The following is an 18652-nucleotide window of genomic DNA, read 5'->3' as shown; positions in this document are numbered from 1 at the left end:
AGCGGTCACTTCGAGGGGTGGTAAACTCACGAGCACAGGACCATCTCTTGAGGTTCACAGCTCTCTCTGTGGTGGACAGCACTTGGCAGCGGACCAACGCTCAACAAAAACCTGCTGAATGGACCACCCAGGCACCCTTTCCAGTGTAACATGATTAAGCAATTCCATTTTCAAACTCAGGTGACCTTCCAGGGTCACCTATCTAATTAAGAGTGCCAGGCTTCTACCCTCTTATCTGAAGTGAGATAAGGTCTGAGTGCCAGAATCCCTGAGTCCCCAAGAACTGCCCCCACGGGAGCAGGGAATGCTGGGAGCAGGTGGGTGAAAAGCTGTGACCCTGCTCCAGTGCCTGCTCCCGGGGTGGTGTGACTCTGGGTGGGTGGAGCAGCTTAAAGGAAGGATGGAGACAAAAGAGAGAGGAGAGGGAGAAATGTGGCCAGTCCAGGCCAGAAAGGAAAGGAGTATCAACATTTGAGGAATGAGAAGCCAAAAGAGGGGGAGGATCTAGACTAAGTGCTGGAAAGGGCAAGACAATGAATAGGAGCCGGGAAGCTACAGGCAAACTGCAGAAGTCTACAAATAATTTGTACAATAAAAGGAAAAGTCATTTTGTTGGAATTTGTGGTGGTAGCTGCCTAGATTAGAAAAGGTGTCCTAGACAGACTCATAGCTAGAGAGCAGGATGACAGCTAAGGGAGGGGGGAGGTTAGGGGGTGGAGGGATTGAGCAAAAAGGAGAAAGGACTCATGGACATGGACAACGGCGTGGTGATTGCTGGGGGGCGAGGAGGGGGACGTAAGGGGACTATAAAGGGTGATGGAAGAAAAAAATATAAGAAGAAAAAGAAAAAGTATCCTATCGTCCATCCCATTTCCAACGAGAACCAGTGTAAAATATTTTGAGTAAATTGCACAGATATATTTAAAAAGAAACGCTTTTTAGACTTGAAGCCTTCTGCCCTTTGTCACAGGGGGACCCAGGGAACCCACTGATGTGCCAGCTACAGAAGTCATATCTGTGGGTGCTGCGAGGGATCCTGACCGAAGGGGGCGAGCAATGCCCTGGCCTGTTTCTGTATGTCAAGGTGGAAGACTACAGCGACTGGATCTCATCCAAGACTAGGACGCCCAGCCTTCCCCTGTCGGCCATGTACCACTGGGAGAACTCGGTGCCTTTCTACAACTACTTGCCACATGCCACTGTGACGCAGAAAAAACATTCTGGGCTGGGCCAGGTTACATGGACCCAAACTCAACTCCAAGGACAAGAAAGCACCACTGCCGTAACCTCAGAGCCAGAAAACAGCTCCGGAGAGAGTGAAGACTTGAGGGGGAAGGACATAAGGGAGACGGGCAGCATTTCTGAGGAGGCCACGCAGCCCGAGTACTTTGACTATTACCGTGAGCAAGGTGGGGAGGGTGGGTCTCTTTCAGGTCAGGACAGGTTACTGGAGCCCCGAGAAATGATCTTGTTTTCCTTTGTATTTTCTTTTGTAATGGTATAGAGTCTAGGAGCTGGCCCTCCAAACTGAAGAGTAAGCTCAGGACGCTGAGGGCCAGGCATTCACCACGCTATTTCAGTGTCTATTCTTGATTGCTGCACACCTGGGCTGCCACAGGCAGGCCCGTGGCTCTCCCCCCTCGCTCCCCCTTGCTCCCCCTCGCCCATGCTGGACGGTCACTTTCATTTTGTGTTTGTGAACTAAATGTAGTCTAACAAGTGAAACCATTCGAGTGCCCTGTGGTTCTTTCAGGGTAAGGGTTCTAGGGGCCAGATGGCGAGAACACCTGCCACACACAGGCAGATGTGGCCTGGGAGGTGGCTGTCAGCCTGGATGGAGAGTTGGGGACACCAGCCAGCATGGGGAGCAGTGAGAGGATCCTGTGACTAGAATGGAGTTGATTATTTTAATGGGTCGCTTTTTGGTCTGCAGCCATGGCCTCCCTCTGGCTATTTCCCAGCGGAGCCAATGGCCAGCAACTGCTCATTGGTGGTTTTCATTTTATTCCAGTCCTTGCGGTAGCCTTTTAAGGACATCTGCAAAAAGAAAACGGGGAGAGGGGAGGAGGTCACTTGGGAAAAACCAATTGTGACTACTCAGAACGCAACCCCCTCCAGCCTTGGGATGGCGCTCTGCACGCTGCAGGGTGTGGCTACCTAGGGGCATCTGGGAGTTTCTCCTAGAGAGCTTGTTTCTGTTCAGTGAAGTGAGAAGTTGCAGATTCCTGCTGTGACTTCTTCTCCACTTCAGATCTGATGGGCCCGAGTTTCGATCCCAATCGATTCCCTGCCGCGGGACCTGGAGCCAGGGCCCAGACGCAAAAGCGCCATGCTCTGTGAATGGTGTCTCAAGTGCGCTCAGGGCAACCTGGCCCCGGTGGCAGCCTGTGCTCCCGTTGTTTCTGATGCCAGCACAGTTTTGCACTTATTTCTCTTCCACATCTCACGGGGGCTGCAGTGCTTCTCAGCTCACCATACAGTACCATAGGGAAAGGCTGCGTGGTTGGTCAAACCGAAAAGACCTATGGCAACCATGAATGCATGGGATCAGGTTCTGAGTGATACTGAACATCCATTATTATCTTACTTTTGAAAAAGCTGGCTTCATGTATAGAGTAGCAATCGCTAAATGATGGGCAAGAGGATTAAGAAGCTTCCAGAAATCATTATGAAAGCAAGGAACTAAAAACACAGTATTACTACAGAGTCTCTTCCGATAACGTGAAAAGACCTTGCCCCTGACGGTGAAAAAGAAGCTTTAAAAAAAGTCATCCTTTATTTTGATGTAAGAGTTGAGGCCACTGAGGAGATTTCTCACAGACTTTACATGTCCAAACAAACACCCGTATCCTTAGCCTGAAATACGAAATCCCAACAAAAACACGAAGGCCATGAAAGACCGCCCAGCTGGGGCTTCTCTGTGACTCACCTCTGCGATCTCCACTTTCCTTTCCCACGTCTTGATAGTCTTCTCCAAGTCTCCGTTTAGGACCTTCTCCTTGACATACAGCATCACCGGCGGCACGCGGAACTCGCTCAGCCGCCTCCGGAGCTTCTTGTTCAAAGCCTCGTCTTTGGCCCGGTCCTGGGTTGGGAAGGATCCATTAAACCCCAGGATCCCGGGTGCTTCAGGCCTGCTGGGACTTACTGGCCCTCCCATCTCTACCCATTTTCAGTGTGGTTCTAAAAACAATGTTTACGTTTTCAAAGGAGTGAAGGGAAACACAAAATTCTGATTTTTTTAAAAAGCAGATTGTGATGTTTTCATCCAGTTCAGAAACACTAACTAACTATAGCCTAGAAGTGTCTTTCCCTCCCTCCCTCCTTCCCTCCCTCCCTTCCAAATTATGTTTTATTTATGTGGATTTCTTAGGTTTGGCTTTTTCTTGTTTTGGATACAATTATGTAAGTACATTTTGATTTGATCTGTCTCCATTCACTTTCCTGTTTCTATTTGTTTTTGTAACAAATCCACATGAAAAAAAGTAGCACAAGTAAAGGTAATTATGGGGTAATTTTTTATAAAAACAGCATTCTCCTCTTAACTGATTGAAGAAGCAATTCGTAAAATAATGTACATATTACTGTGTCGGGGGCCTATGAGCATAGAGATGTGGCCCATTTGGCAGTGACAGCATGAAGGGAGGGCAGGAGCAAAGCTGTGTTTGAGCAAGGAAGTAACACCGGAAGGTCACTCAAATCCACAGGAAGAAATGGAGAGAACGGCAGATGGTAACTAGGAAGGTCAATACAACCCACTCTATAAATACACCCCATCTTCTTCCTTCTCTCCGCTTTTGGAGCCCTTCCTCACATCATGTACCAGATGGACTCAGAATGGATCATAAACCTAAATGTAAGACCTATGGAACTCTTGAAGACATAGGAGTAAGTCTTCACAATGTTGGGTTAGGTAATGATTTCTTAGCTATATTACCAAAAGCACAAGTGCAAAAGACAAAAAAATAGATGAATTGGACTTGATCAAAGTGTAAACTTTTGTGCTGCAAACAGTGCCATTAAGAAAGTGAAAAGAAAACCTACAGAATGGGAGACAATACAGGCTGGGGCAAAAGTAGGTTTACAGCCCCGGCTGGGGTGGCTCAGTGGATTGAGTGCCAGCCTGCGAATCAAAGGGTCGCTGGTTCGATTCCCAGTCAGGGCACATGCCTGGGTTTCAGGCCAGGTCCCCGGTAGGGGGTGCACAAGAGACAACCACACATTTATGTTTCTCTCCCTCTTTATCCCTCCCTCCGTCCCTCTCTCTAAAGTACAAATAAATAAAATATTTTTTTAAAAAAGTAGGTTTACAGTTGTTCATATGGAAAATAGGACAATAATTAATAAATGATAATACAAGAATGAACTCTGTTTCCTGTACCCACAACTGTAAACCTACTTTTGCCGCACCCTGTATCTGCAAGTCATGTATCTGGTAAGGGGTTTGAGTCCAGAATCCAGAAAGGACTCTTACAGCTCAATGACCAGAAGATAAGTAACAAAAACTGGGCAAAGCACTTGAATAGACATTGCTCCGGAAAAGATGCAGCCAATGAGCACATGAAAAGATGCTCAGTGCCGTCAGTCATCAGGGAAATGCAAATCAAAACCACAGTGAGATATCACTTCACACCCACTAGGGCAGCCATTAAAAAAAAAAAAAAACCAACCCTGAAAATAACAAGTGTTGGTGAGGGTGTGCCGAAATTGGAGCCCTTGCGCATACGGCGTTGGTGGGAATGTGAAATGGTGCAGCCACTTTGCAAAAACAGTTGGGCAGTTTCTGTAAATGTTAAACATAGAGTTACCGTATATGTAACCCGCAAGTCTACTTTTAGCTATATATTCCAGAGAAAACAAAACCTACGTTCACACAAAAACGTGTATGTAAATGCCCATAGCAATATTATTCATAATTGCCAAAAGTGGGAAGAGCCCAAATGTCCATCAGCTGATGAATGGACAAAATGTGATCTGTCCACGCAAGAAATGAGTATTCAGCCATAAAAAGAAAGTACTGATATGTGCTATAGAATGAATATTAAAAATATTAAAATTAAATAAGCAGTCACAAAAGAGTACATATTTTATGTTTCCTCTTATAGGAAATGTCCAGAAAAGGCAAATTCACTGGGGCAGAAAGTGGATTCATGGTTGCCTAGGGCTGGAGTGGGGAGCGAGGTGAGGTGGAGAGTGGGGAAGATTTTCTCATGGGCGCAGGGTTTCTTCCTGGGGTGACGAAATGTTCTTAAGTTATTGGGCTGGCAGCTGCACAGCTCTGTGAATATACTGGGCTATACGAGGTCTCGGATTTTAGGGTCTAGGCGTGGACATCGACTCAGGCCCTTGTGGACAAATACCGGAAATAGCACATTTTACTCTCTTACCCCCTCTACTTGGAGGATTTCTCTTTCGATTTTTTCAAGTAACTCCTTTCTCTGCAAGATCTCCTTTTCCAGACTGATGGACATTTCCATTGCTCGGTTTAGCCTGGTCTGGAATAGAACAACACAGCAAGTCTTGAGCAAAGATGATCACTCAGAATGATACAAAGGCCAGACGGCTCTTCATTGAGCAGGCAAAGAGCAGGGCCCTGCGGGAACTTGGTCCTGCCCTTCTCACAGCCACCCAGGTTTCCAGATCCTGGTGTCTAGGTGGCAGGGGACGAGAGAGCCCCAGGAGTCTTGTTCTCAGCCAGCACAGTGGCCAGATGCTGGGGCCCAAACATCACCATCACTTACTAAGAGAAACTTTGGGCAAGTTCTAGAAACTCCCTGAACTTGGTCTGGTCACCTCATAGGCTTGTGGAGTTCAGTCCTGATTAGGTGCTGAGCACAGTGCCTGACATATTGGGGAACGGAGGGGAGCCGACTGATTCTTAGGGAGGTGAAGCGATGCGCCCAAGGTCAAACAGGAGGAGGAGCCAGGATTGGCACGCAGACAGCGTCATCTCACAGTCCACCAGCCCCACCGCTGTCCCCTACGTGGACCTGGGCTTGGCCTGCTGCTGTTGGAGGGATCCTGCAGGACTGCCCGGCAGCTTCCTGGGGCGCCATTTGCAGCTCAGCTCCCCACCCACCCCAGGCCCATGCTTCTTAGAGTTGTCCCCTTTGAACTCGCACCTCCCAGCGGAAGAGTCATCCTGGAGGAGTTGGGATGTGCTCTGCTCGGATGAGAGGGGAGCCAAGTGAGTCCAGGGGGCTCGCTCAACAGACCCGCAGAACGCAGCCACCCAGCGCCTGGCACTGGTCAGGGAGACAACACAGGCCCCCCCCAACCCAGGGGGCAGCTGGCCTGCTAGACAGAGGTGCAAGAAGAAACGTAACACTGCCCCTGGGCCAAGCACTAAGAATGCGAGGCCAGTGGTCACAAAGGTCTCCCTGGGGGAAGGGGTGATGGGAAGAGCTGAAAGGTTAAGTCAAGTATGTCCAGGTAAAAGGGAAGGGAGGACCATCCGAAGCCAAGGAGAGCCTGAAAGGAGCTGGGAGGGAGGCAGGCCCTGGAGCAGAGCAACTCCCCAGGATTGGATGAGGGGGAGGGGGCAGGGCGGGACTTCATTGTAAACCAGTGGTTCAGAAGGGAAGGAAGGAGCGAGAGGGAAGACACTCCCCCACAACTTACTACACAGCTCACCATCATTCTGCCTCCCTTTCCCCTAGGGCTCACTGCATGCTCCTTACAGCGACAGGGCAGGAAAGAAGGGGGACTGCAAGGATTCGCTGGCTGTGGTGGGGCAGGGCCTTTGAGAAGATGTGACGGGAGCTGCGAGTGATTCTGAGCAGGATGTCAGTGTGGCATCTCAACCCAGTGTGCCTGGATTCTCTGCCCAAGGAGGGTCCCATGAGGCTAAAATCAAGGTATTGGCCAGGACTGTGGGTCTCATTTGGGGGTGGGGTCCTCTTCCAAGATCACAGGTTGTTGGCAGAAGGCACTTCCTTGAAGTTGCAAGACTTAGGTCCCTGTTTTTTTTCCGGCTGTCAGCAGGGGTGGCCCTCAGCCCCTCGAGGCCACCCTCAGGTCTCTTCCATGTGGCCCCCTCTACCTCCAAGCCAGCAATGGGGAACTTCTCACCCAGCAGATCTCCTTCATGCTTCAAATCTGCGACTTCCTCTTCCATAGAAAACTCTCTGCTTTCGGGCCCACCCAGGTGGTCTCCCTGTTTTAAGGTCCACTGTGCTGTGCAAGGTAATCTAATGACAGAACAGAACAGAACGCATCCTATCCACAGCCCCGGGGACTGGGCAGGGCACATAACCTGAGGGTGGCGAGTCTTGGGGGAACATCTTAGAATTCTCCCTACCACAAGGCACCACTCGGTCACAGTCAGTTAAGAGTGACATGGGAAGTGAAGTGGCCAAAGGGGGTCAAATACATGGTAACGAAAGGAAACCACACTTCGAGTGGCGAGCGCACAACAGCTTATACAGATGTTGAATTATAATGTACACCTGAAATTGACATGTTATCAACCAATGTTACCCCAATAAATGTAATTTAAAAACCCAGTTAATTAGTATCTACTAAACACTCTCAAATCATTAAATCTATAAATGTCTTTTAAAACGTGAGACATCAAAGCTGTAGTCAAACGATTATTACAGGCCAGCCTCCGCCACTCAGGGCTTGCGGGCACAGAGTGGGAGAAAAAGGCGTCCCTGACCCCGTGACCGAGGCTTGCCCACCAGACTCACAGAAAAGAGGAGGCTGTGTCTGACTCCCTCCCAGCTGTACCCTCCGCACCTAACCCTGTGCCGGGCACGCCACTGGTCCTCGGCACACTTGGTAATAGAAGTTATTCTGCATGGTTTTTTTTAAATTTTATTTATTTCCTTTTTTAGAGAGAGGGGAGGGGAAGGAGAACGAGAAGGAGAGAAACATTGATGTGCAAGAGAAACATCAATCAATTGCCTCTCCTTGGCTCCTAACTGGGGACCCGCCTGCAACCCAGGCAAGTCAAACTGGCAAACTTTCGGTTCGCAGGCCAGCACTCAGTCCCCTGAGCCACACCGGCCAGAGCTGCATGTTTTTAATAAGATCTCACACTGGGGTGTTTGATACTTATATATATATGTATATCAGTAGTCCCTCCTTCGACCCACCCTCCCATCCCCCAGACACACACCAGAACCACTCGCAGGTCATTCAACTATAGCAACCAAGCGCCTGCTTTGGCCAGGTACTGTCCTTGGTGCTGGGGACCCAGCGCAAAGCAGCCAGAGCCCTGAGGCACAAGAACCCACCTCCCAGAGGTGAGGCATCTGCCCAGTGGAGCCCCCATTCAGACCAAGCCTGACTGCCCAACTCACCGTTGTTCTGCCTCCCTTTTCCCCAGGGCTCGCTGCGTCCCCCTTAGGGCTCCTGTGAGCATCTCCATCATCTGCTTACTATTATTTACAAGCACATTGGCCCCTGGGATTCAGACTGAAATGACTCCCATTCTGCCCACTGTGGCCTGTGTCCCTGCTGCTCGGGTATTGCAAACAACCTGCGCGAGAGAGTCCAGGCCCTGAGGCCTGGCTGTTTCATTTTGTAAACCAGTAGCTCCACTCCAAACCCCTGGCTTTTCCCAAGAGCAGACAGGCCCTGTGTTGATTCTGCGAGATAACATCAAGGTCCAATGTGATGTAACCTCACACAGCCCAGCTCTGCAGCCACCACGGGCCTGGGAATCATGAGGACTGGCTTCATCTCGGAATAACAGAGATCAGATAAGCTAACTACTGATGAGCTAAGTTCCAAAAGGAGGATCCGTTGGGTGTGTGGCCACCTGGATCTCAGGATGCCAGCACAGTACTGTCCCCACACCTTGAGCTGGAAGAAGACAACTGGGCCAGATGGGACACGGACTGGACTAGGCCTCTGAGCTCTGTCACAGACTTGTTTGAATCGGGCAATGACTCTGCCTCTGTGGGCCTCTGGTTTTTCACTTGTAAAAGGAAAATACTGGACAACATTAGCCTTGACTTAACACATTCAAATCCACAGTTTCAAATGACACTGTATGGGCCAAATCAAGCCCATCCATAAGCCACTGATGGCTGTAGCCACTGCCGCTGCCCGGGTCCCAGGCCAGGGGTCAGCAAGCCTGCTCTGTGAGAGGCCAGACAGAGAGTAACTATGTTAGGCTTTGCAGGCCAAAAGGCAAAACTGAGGCTATTGTGTAGTTACTTAAATGAACAAGAGAAAAAAAACAAATTTCCAAAAGGTTTTGTTGATCGAATTTCAACTATAATATTTAAGTACAATATTTTGGGCTACAGGTGTACTAAGAAGAACAGAATTTCTGGGGCAGAAACCGATTTTGCTCAGTTGGGTTTCAAAGGTAAGTGTTCTCTATCAGACAGGTTGCAAATGTTCTGTAAAAACCATTCTTAGCTCCCCGGCTGGCGGGCGGGACACACCGGCTGGGTTAGGTGACCACCCGCATCAGCCAGGTGACAACCGGGTGATCGCACAGGCTGGTCTGCTGGGGACAGGCCCTGTTTGTGCCTGTGGTCCTCCTCCATTATTAATAGTGCCTCTTTTTCTCCAAAAAGGGTTCTGTGTGGACGAGGGATTATGTAGTAGTTTTCTGATTTATAGCTAAGATGGTTTTCCTTTGCAGGGTTTTCAGCAGGGAAGTGCTTATTACATGCCCGAATAAAACAGGGCCCTCCTGTGGTAGTTCTCAAAACTCACTGTGCATAAAATCATCTGGGGAGTGTTTTTTTTAAAAAAAAGATGCACGGCCCTGACCCCCTAATTCAATTAGTCAGGGTGAGACTTACAGCTTTTCAAAAAGTAAAAGCTCCCCGGGGGGTTCTAATGTGCAGCTGGGGTTGTGGGAACATTCCAAGTGTTTCAGGAGACGTGGGTCTCACAAGAGAACTCGGGGGACAGTGGGAGAGCGTGGGGTGTCTAAGCCCTTGTGGCAACCTTACGGTGGCTGGGAAGGGGGGACGGGAAGCCCCCAGGGGCCTGGGCACGGGGAGGGCCTTACTCTGTAGGAATTGAGGACCTGCTGGGTGCTCCCAGACGACAGCTTGAGCCGGATCAGCTCCTGGTTCCTGGTTTCAATCGTCTCTAAAAACTGAGCGTTCTCGATCTTCAGCTGCTGAAAATCGACATCATGGAGGGCCTCGCCCACCTCTTCCTTCTACGGCCCGGGAATAGGAAAGAAATGATGTGAGGTTGTGACTCCTGCCCGGGTGACCCCGACCCTGCCACTCCGGGTGACGCTGGGGGAACCAGGCATCATTCAGTTACTCAGCACACACAGAGTGCGGATCTGCTGGGTGCCCGGCCCGGCGCCAGGCCCTGGGGACAGAGGTCTGAGTAAACAGGACACTCCTGGCCTCAAGGAGTGCCTAAGCAATGAGGGTTCACAGGGCTCCAGGTGGGGCTGCTCAGAACAGACTGGAGCAAGAGCGCTCCTTCTTTGGTGGGGCGCGGTGGTCCTCTGAGCGCAGCCCAGGCCCCAGCGTCGCCTCCCCTGAGCCGACTTGATCAGATACTCTATGACTAAGCCGCCTGGTGCCCGTGCAGGTACGCGGGGGATCAAATCAGAGGATCTTACATTTGTCCTTAGTCACTTTCTGTTGTTAAAGCTGCCTCTACTTGTTGAGTCGTTTGAGATCCCAAGTCAATCAAGCAATAGTGTCCCTGGACACGTGCCCTCAGTGCCCAAATTCAAGCTAGTAACAAAAACGCGGAGCTAGGAGAGGGTGGGGCCACGCAGTCACATTCTGGAGACCCTCTGTGTCTGCATCACTGCCTTTTGTCGAGAACCTTCAGGGCCAGCTGCGCAGAGACTCCCCGGAAACACTGCAACCGTGCCACCCAGGCCACATCCCCCATAATGATCAACAAGTACAACAGGAGGGGCTTTTAAATTCAAGCCAATCCGACTGCAGGATTACCAGCTGAGTAACTGCATTGGTTTCCTACGGCTGCTGTAACAAATTACCACACACGCAGCGGCTTATAAAACAGCACAAATCCAGCATCTCATAGCTCAGGAGGTCCGAGCCTGCGATCTTGATTTTTCAGGATGAAAATTCAGGTGTGCTCAGGGGTGCACCTTTGGCAGGCTCTAAGGAGACTCTGTTTCCTTGTCATTGGCAAGCTTCTAGAGGCCGCCTGCATTCCTTGGTTCGTGACTCCTCCCTCTGTCTCAAAAGCACCTCACCCTGAGCTCTGCCTCTGTTATCATACCTCCTCTCCCAGCTCCTGCCTGCCTCGGAAGGACCCGTGTGTACCCGGAACCCGGAACCCGCTCGGAGAGTCCAAGATTATCTCTCCATCTCAAGATCCTGGACCGAGTCACATCTGCAAGATCCTTTTGCCGTGTGAGGCAACATATTCAGATTCCAGGAATCAGGACACAGGTATGTTTGGGTTAGACATCGTTCCATCTACGGCAGTCAACTTAAAAAAAGAAAAGGCCACGTACCTGCCTCAACTGTAAAAGCATCTTTTTCCTCTGGACTTTGAGAGAAACATTTTTCAAACGTAATTTCTCCTTTATGTGATCCTAAAAATAAAAGTGAATTTTAATCCGTTTCTCTTCTTCTTCCCTGAAGGTTTGAAAAGCTGGTAAGTCTGCAGCTAAAAACCAAACCTTGAGCCCTAACAATCAGTCATTTATTTTAAGGGTTTTTTTTTACATCTACCCAAGCTGGTGTCGCTATAGCATTTCATTTGTGATCCAGAAGCAGAGCAAGCTGCGTCTGCTCCATGCAAAAGTTCTATCGCTTGTAAATTCAAGATAATTTGGGTATAGGGGAGTTTCCTGACAAATGATCTTACGATTCTTTGGTCTTTTGTTCTCTTGGTAGTTTACATAATTTTTATGACCTATAACATCTGAGGGTTAGTAAGCCTACCTATCTCCAGGGTCCAAAGCTTGGTACACTACAAAATCTTTGGAAGTGAAGGAGCATTTTATGCCTCGTTCTTATAATAATGGAACTCAAAGAGCTTGGGATGTACCTACCTGTCCCATGCCTTGTAGTCACCTGAGATAGGTTCACACATTTCTTAAGAAAACATATCGGATTTTGAAACAAATAGCAACAATAAAAAAGAAGTCATCTATCTGAGATACTATTGATATTCAGCCTGCCTGGTTGATTTTAGCCTTGATGAACTTGCATTGTAAGACACACACACAGCCCTGGCTGGTGTGGCCCAGTGGATTGAGTGGCGACCTCACCGGTTCAATTCCCAGTCAGGGCACATGCCTGGGTTGTGTGCTGGGTCCCCACTTGGGGACATGCGAGAGGCAACCGATCGATGTATCTTCCCCATCAGTAGTTCTCTCCTTCCCTCCCTTCCCATGTCTCTAAAATAAGTAAATAAAATCTTTAAAAAAAAAAAAGGACACACACTTTGGGAGATGTTAAAAACTCCGCCTACGTGCGCAACCTTGTCAGTGGGCCAGCTGGAGTGGGGCCGCCTCCCGGGGGGCCTGTCTGTGTCGTCGTTCTATGACTGCCTTCGCCCTTCCTAAGCCCCGACCTCCCGTCGACTCACCCTCCGGCGGTTCATGTCCTCAATGTACTGCATCACTTTCTGAGTGGCCAGAATACTCCCTTTCTTCTTGGATATGGTTTTCAGAATATCCTTTTCAAACTCGTGCACTTCCTTCTGAACTTCAGCCCACCGAATTTCAGCCTCCTCAATGATAGCCTGCAGGGGTCAGCCCGGAGGGAGAGCGGTTCCCAGAAATTCTCCAGGATTTAACCCTCTAAGGAAACCTCCGTTCCCAGGCCTCTTTGTGTCTCGGTGCATAATGTTTCTTCTTGGTCTTAGAAATATATCCTTAAGATACAAATTTGACTACAGGAATGTTATTATTTCAAAGCACGCCTCGAGAAAGTTAGTAGTTTCCATAAAAAGGGGGCAAACAAAAACAGAGCCTCAGGGATCGTTATAAACATGTATTTTCATGTCTGAAGTATTATTTGTCCATTAAAAATTATAAACATAGTATAATATAAAACAATATAATATAAAAATGTCTGAAAGGATATACACCAGAACATTAACCACAGTCACTTCAGGAGAGGTGGATTAGCAGGGAGGCAAAGAAGCACTCCTGCTACATAGTTCTGTAATTCGAAAAGAAAATGTTGTAAATGAATATATGTATTGACATGAAAAGGCATTATTAAATGAAAATGTAGTTGATATCTTTTTATAAAGAATGTCACATATGCATATGAATATATGTTTTCAAATGTGCTTCTTTTAGCCTACCTGTGTGTGTAAATTTTGCTGCAACACATAGAGATTATCTTTAAATGAGGATACACAGAAACACGTATTACTTTAAAGAATAAAATGAGAAGTTATCCGTAGCTGCAAAGCAAACCACTGTGCCCCGAGAGGCAGAAGTGCCTTCCCTCACTGGCGAGCCACCGACCCCGGGCTCTCCCCTCCCCACACAGAGACGATGCGTGTGCTTCTGTGTGTGCCCCCATTTCGAGACAGAATGGGAATACACACTCTTCACACAGCATGGCTCTCAAACACCAGCCGACAGCTTCGTCCCGTGGGCAACCTCTTTTGCAGTGATGTCTCTCTCCTGGAGGAACACCGATTGGGTGGGTCTCCAACGAGACGTGGACCACAGCTGGGCATGTCACATGTGGAGAGTGGCTTGGGGGCTTTTCAACCGACTCGCTGACTTAAACCTCAAACTCCTTGTATTATTAAGATATTATTATGCATTATTAAGTACATAGGGCTTCACTGTGCTAGCTTCTCTCCACTTGTATATTTTTGAAATTTTCCTTTTCAAAAAGTTTAAAATGTGTTGTCTCCTCAAACAGGTGGTAAGTTTCTTAAAGGTAGGTCCTCAGTGTATCTTAACCCACTTGTATTTCTTTCAAAGTACCAACAATTAGAGGAACATAACATAGGCACTTCCTGGCAGGGTGGAAGCGGGGAGCCCGCGTGGGGTGTCCTGCAGAGAGCAGGGCTTACCTCATGATACTGCAGGTCCCGTTCGGCATTGGCCCTCAGGTGCCTTATTTCATCCTTCATGTCTTCCAGCTCCTTTTGGACAAGCTCGCATTTCTGGTCCACACTGAGGCACGCTGTACGCTCGATAGCTGCGCGCGATTTGGATCTGTGCCTGCCTCGCAGCTGTGACGCAAGAAAAACAAAGCTACGGTCAAGTAGCAGTTGGTAATAAAGCAGCCCAAGGTGGCCATCAAAATGACCTCTCAGACCTGCCAGAAATTAGTTGAAAGACAGCCGGAGAAAACATATTCAATATGAAAGGATTAGGATATTAAGTCTGAGTTGATACCTATTTCACTAGTCAACATAAGGTCTGTCTGAGTGAAATACTTCAAAGGCCTATGCTTGGCAATGAACTAAAAATAAATAGAGGAAAGTGTCTCAAGGTTGGAGAGACCGTGAGCCTGCTATAGACCAGCATGCAAGCCAGTGTCAGGGGAAGTCTGGAGTTCTTTGCTTCCCAGACTGAATGCAGAAGAGAAATGGCATCTGGGGGAACAGTGTTCATCCAAAACAAACAGACAAAATTTTTGGATTTCCTATGCATTTAAGCCACGGGTCATAAGCAGGTGGCGCAGGAAATATGTGGACCTCAAGATGGGGTTGTGTGGCCCTCAAAGGACAGGCTTACACACAATTTTAAATTAAAAAAAAATTAACTACCCACCAAAATAGCTCAGCTTTCCAGCTTCTCTTGAAAAATCCACTACTCTGGCAACATCAGGCTGCCTGGCTGGCCCTTTTAAATGAAGAAGGAACTTTCCAGAGCCCACGCCAGGTCCCCTTCCCCTCTTTATGTGGCTGGCTGGGCCCTGTAAACAGATTCTCCCAATTTAAGGGCATTACTTCAAACACACTAAGGTATTCTGGGAGAGTCAGTCCACTGTTCATTGAACCTGATTCCCTTTACACTGACTTGAAAGAGAAACCTTCAAGGGAAAGGAAGAATCAAAATAAGGATGGAGACAAAGCCATATGTCACTTGGCCTAAGAAGGCACACCAAAGGCAGACACACAAACACCACCTGCATCTAAAGGGACAAACAGAATAAACCAATTCTTACATCTCCACTGTGTACCTGAGCAAAGTCTGTTCCTGATCTTTTAATTTCAGATAATCGTAGAGGTCGCTGATCCCTGGATTCCAGTTTATTGTAATATTTCTCAAACATCTCTGTCTCAGTTTTGAGAGCCGAGTTTCCATAGCTGTAAGACAGAGCGTACCTGAGTAAGTTCTATTAATAAGAGTTTAAACACCAAGTAAGTAATATTTAACATTTATGAGCTATGTATGACCTTCTGCAAGATACTCAACATTTTGGTGCCTCGATTTCCTCATCTGTAAAATGGGAATAATAACAGCACCTATCTTTTAGGGTTGCGGTAAGGAATACAAAGCCTCAGGACAGTGTCTGGCACATGGTAAGTGCTATTTAAGTATTTGATCTATTTTTTAAATACACCTAATGAGCCACAGAGTCCAAAGCACTGGTGTTACATTGAAAACTGCAGCTGAGATGAAGCTACAAGTTTCATCTTCAAGTATCTTCTCCAGAGATGCCCAGCCTTTTGGCGTCTCTGGGCCACACTGGAAGAAGAGTTGTCTTGGCCACACAGTAAATACATTGAGACACGTAATCACAAAACAAATCTCATAATGTTCCAAGTAAATTTACAATTTTGTGTTGGGCCTCATTCACAGCCATCCTGGGCTGCATGCGGCCTTTGGGCTGCAGGTTGGACACTCCTGGATTATTAATATTATTATTAATAATAACCTAAGCCCCTGTGAAATCCTTTGGAATTGCTACATTCTTAAAGTTACACACATCCATAATCTTCAGATGTTTCCTTTGGTTTATGTTTCTCAGGTTTTTTAATTTCCAGCAACCAACGGATGAAGTATCCACTGGAAGTTTATTTTAAATGGTGGAGAAGATTTGAACAGAGGGTTTTTAATTTTTTAAAAGATTTTATTTATTTATTTTTAGAGAGGGGAAGGGAGGGAGAGAGAGAGAGAAACATCAATGTGTGGTTGCCTCTCACATGTCCCCCACCAAGGACCTGGCCCACAACCCAGGCATGTGCTCTAGACTGGGAATCAAACCGGCGACCCTTTAGTTCACAGGCCAGCACTCAATCCAATGAGCCACACCAGCCAGGGCTTGAACAGATGGTTTTTAAACAACTGGGATGACAAACCTAGTTTATCCTGTGTATGCCAAGATTGAGACTCTTTAACTTCTTCACTTTGTATATACATATATGTAGTATGCATACTTGGAACACATGTGTATGTATATGTTTATGTAAGAGAGAGAACAGCTTTGGTATTTTCATATGTTATTGGGTTAATTCCTGTTTGACTGAATTTTAAGACTAGTGGAAAAGGCTCAATGGAAAGCCCAACACGTCAAAGCATCTTTCTTGTTCAGCCTACGTCATGTCCTCACTGCAGGCAGTGGGGTGGCACCCGGGTCTGAACCCCAGCTCTACCACCGACTGGCTGTGTGACCTTTGGGAAGTGACGTAACCTGTGCCATTACATAAGGTCGCGTATGCAAAATACTTGGCACCTAATAAGCACTGGAAAAATAGGAGCTGTTAGTAATCATACCTCAGGCTGACCTGAACCAGTTACGGATGCGTGGCAGAACGTCTGTGCGGCCACAGCCGCGAGGTTCTGTGTGAGACCAGCGAGCTGTGCAATTGCCCCAGCTACGTCATGGAATCTTGGTATCCAATTCACCTTCTATAGTAGGTGTAAAACAGACTGCTAAAAATACGGAGTCCTGGCCCAGTCATTCTTGGCTGTCCACTTCCATGCTTATACATTGGTTCAGTCATAAATTGCCTCATACTAAAAATACCTCAGCTGCCACCTTAGTTTTGTCACAGATTCCTAGCTTTGGGAAGGGGCTTAGAGGTCACCTGCTCCAACCTGCCACCGCAGAGTAGAGCAAGGGCTAAGCGCCCAGTTTGGCACCTGGGAGACTGACCCACTAGGCTGAAGCTCTGGCTTCAGCAGTTACCCTCCGGGCTTCCCACCACTGGCCTCGAGCACTCCTCCGCCTTGTCCTGGCTCCATCAACGGCTTGTTAGCTCAGTGGCGGTGGACACACAGGGATATAGGGCAAAGGCATGTGCTTTCCCCACTGTGGGGGGTCTCAGTTACCCCAGGGTTCAATGCGGACTTGATCGTCTCCATGCTGCACCCAGGTCCGGGGCCACACCGTGAGTAGGGGCCGCCCCGCGCAGCCAGCAGGCCGGTACCTGAGCTCTTCTACCAGCCCGCACAGCTGGATAACAGGCAGCTCCGCCGCAACCTGCAGCTCGTTGGCACACGTCTCTGCGTCCTCTTCAGCCATCCCTCTAACGAAGCGGCCTTTACCAACGCCGAGTGTAGCCCAGCGCGCCTGGCGCTAGCAGCCACGCGTCTGCCCGGACGCGATCCTGCAGTGCGTTGCATGGCGACCAAATGCAAATATGGGGCGGGGCTTCAGGGGCCCCGCCCATCTCCGTGCAGACCAGAGTGAGGTCGTTGTCGATGACCAAACACCTAAGTGCGTTCGCTTTTACTTCTTCAGCAATAATCCAATAATAATAGCAGCTACTGTTTATTCAGCCCTTACTATGCGCCTGGCACCGTGTTAAGCATAGTTTAGGAATACCTGGCAACAGCCTTGCAATAAATATCCATTACTCTCTTTATTTTCCAAGCCAGGAAACTGAGACCCAGGAAGTGAATTCGATTTGTTGGAGTGTATTCCCTTCCCTTCCTCACCGTGAGGCCTCTATTCTGTTCACCACCTGATGCTTCATACATACTAACTGCACTTTGTCTTATATACTAGTATCCTGCTTTCCTGAAAGGAAAAAAAAAAAAAACAACTGGCTGATTATTAAATGGGTGTAAATTCAGTAGATATCTCTAATCAGGCACTGGGTGCATCCTGAGCATCTTGGAAGAATGTATGGAGCAGACCAGTCCAGCCCTCGAGGAATTTCCGGTTAAATGAGGGAACAGCCCCTAAATCAGTGGTTGCAACCTGGAGTGATGACAGCGACAAGGTCGTGCCTCACACCGTTTCATAGTTACCATCTCACTTCATCCTCGAAAGTCTTATGGAATTGCTATTATTGTCTTCGTCTTGCAGACCAGGAAACTGAGAAAGAGATACTTAGGTGAGCTGTCCATGGCCACAGAGTGGAATCAAGCTCTAATGGGACCCCAAGTCCGTGCTGTTGTAACTTCCCCATGGATGTGTGCATGGCAGGGAGGGGTGAGGCAGCAGGGTAGCTTTCTGTCCGTTCCCATTGGGATGGAAGAGGGCAGGATGGGCAAATTTCTCTGGGAGTGAGTGGGCACTGGATGTGGTTGAAAAGCAAGCTGTGCCCTGGCTGGTGTGGCTCAGTGGGTTGAGCACCTGCCTGCGAACCAAAGGGTGGCAGGTTCAATTCCCTGTCCAGGCACATGCCTGGGTTGTGGGCGGGGTCCCCAGATGGGGACACACAAGGGGCAGCCAGTCGATGTTTCTCTCACACATCAATGTTTCTCTCCCTCTTTCTCCCTCCCTTCTCCTCTCTCTAAAAATAAATAAATAAAATCGAAAGAAAGAAAGAAAGAGCTGTGATAAACTGCTTA

At 48.3% G+C, this 18652-nt stretch overlaps 2 protein-coding genes across 6 annotated transcripts in view; one reads left to right on the top strand and one right to left on the bottom strand.

Moving 5' to 3' along the window:
* PRSS54 (serine protease 54) overlaps positions 1–1779 on the top strand; it is a 31068-nt gene extending 29289 nt beyond the window's left edge. For all 4 annotated transcript variants that reach the window (XM_045188356.3, XM_045188353.3, XM_053915954.2 and 1 more), the window contains one exon: positions 971–1779. In XM_045188356.3, the coding sequence (XP_045044291.2) occupies positions 971–1504 (534 nt within the window). In that variant the 3' untranslated portion in view covers positions 1505–1779. The remainder of the gene's footprint in view (positions 1–970) is intronic.
* Positions 1780–1934: 155 nt separating this feature from the next.
* On the bottom strand, positions 1935–17459 carry CFAP263 (cilia and flagella associated protein 263). Of its 2 annotated transcripts, XM_024551530.4 has the most exons (9): positions 17281–17458; positions 15087–15213; positions 13969–14130; positions 12514–12669; positions 11432–11512; positions 9980–10135; positions 5388–5495; positions 2930–3085; positions 1935–2037 (listed from the first exon to the last, which is right to left on the bottom strand). In XM_024551530.4, exons 1-9 carry the CDS (start codon positions 17373–17375, stop codon positions 1951–1953), a joined length of 1128 nt encoding a protein of 375 aa, XP_024407298.1. In that variant the 5' UTR covers positions 17376–17458; the 3' UTR covers positions 1935–1950. The 2 variants fall into 2 exon arrangements, with proteins under 2 accessions (XP_024407298.1, XP_045044286.1); XM_045188351.3 differs by lacking the exon at positions 5388–5495 and having other exon boundaries at positions 17281–17459.
* Between the last annotated feature and the right edge of the window lie 1193 nt (positions 17460–18652).

The sequence above is a fragment of the Desmodus rotundus genome, chromosome 12 (assembly GCF_022682495.2).
Source record: "Desmodus rotundus isolate HL8 chromosome 12, HLdesRot8A.1, whole genome shotgun sequence".
Classification (NCBI taxonomy): Eukaryota; Metazoa; Chordata; class Mammalia; order Chiroptera; family Phyllostomidae; genus Desmodus; species Desmodus rotundus.
Note: the sequence above shows the minus strand (reverse complement) of the source record. Positions and strands in the feature narration are given on the sequence as shown.

Coding starts and splice junctions, on each gene's coding strand:
- CFAP263 (XM_024551530.4), bottom strand. CDS start 17,375: ATGGCTGAAGAGGACGCAGAGACGTGTGCCAACGAGCTGCAGGTTGCG. Junction 15,214..17,280: donor GGGCTGGTAGAAGAGCTCAG/GTACCGGCCTGC, acceptor TCTGTCTTACAG/CTATGGAAACTCGGCTCTCA. Junction 14,131..15,086: donor CAGGAACAGACTTTGCTCAG/GTACACAGTGGA, acceptor CTTGCGTCACAG/CTGCGAGGCAGGCACAGATC.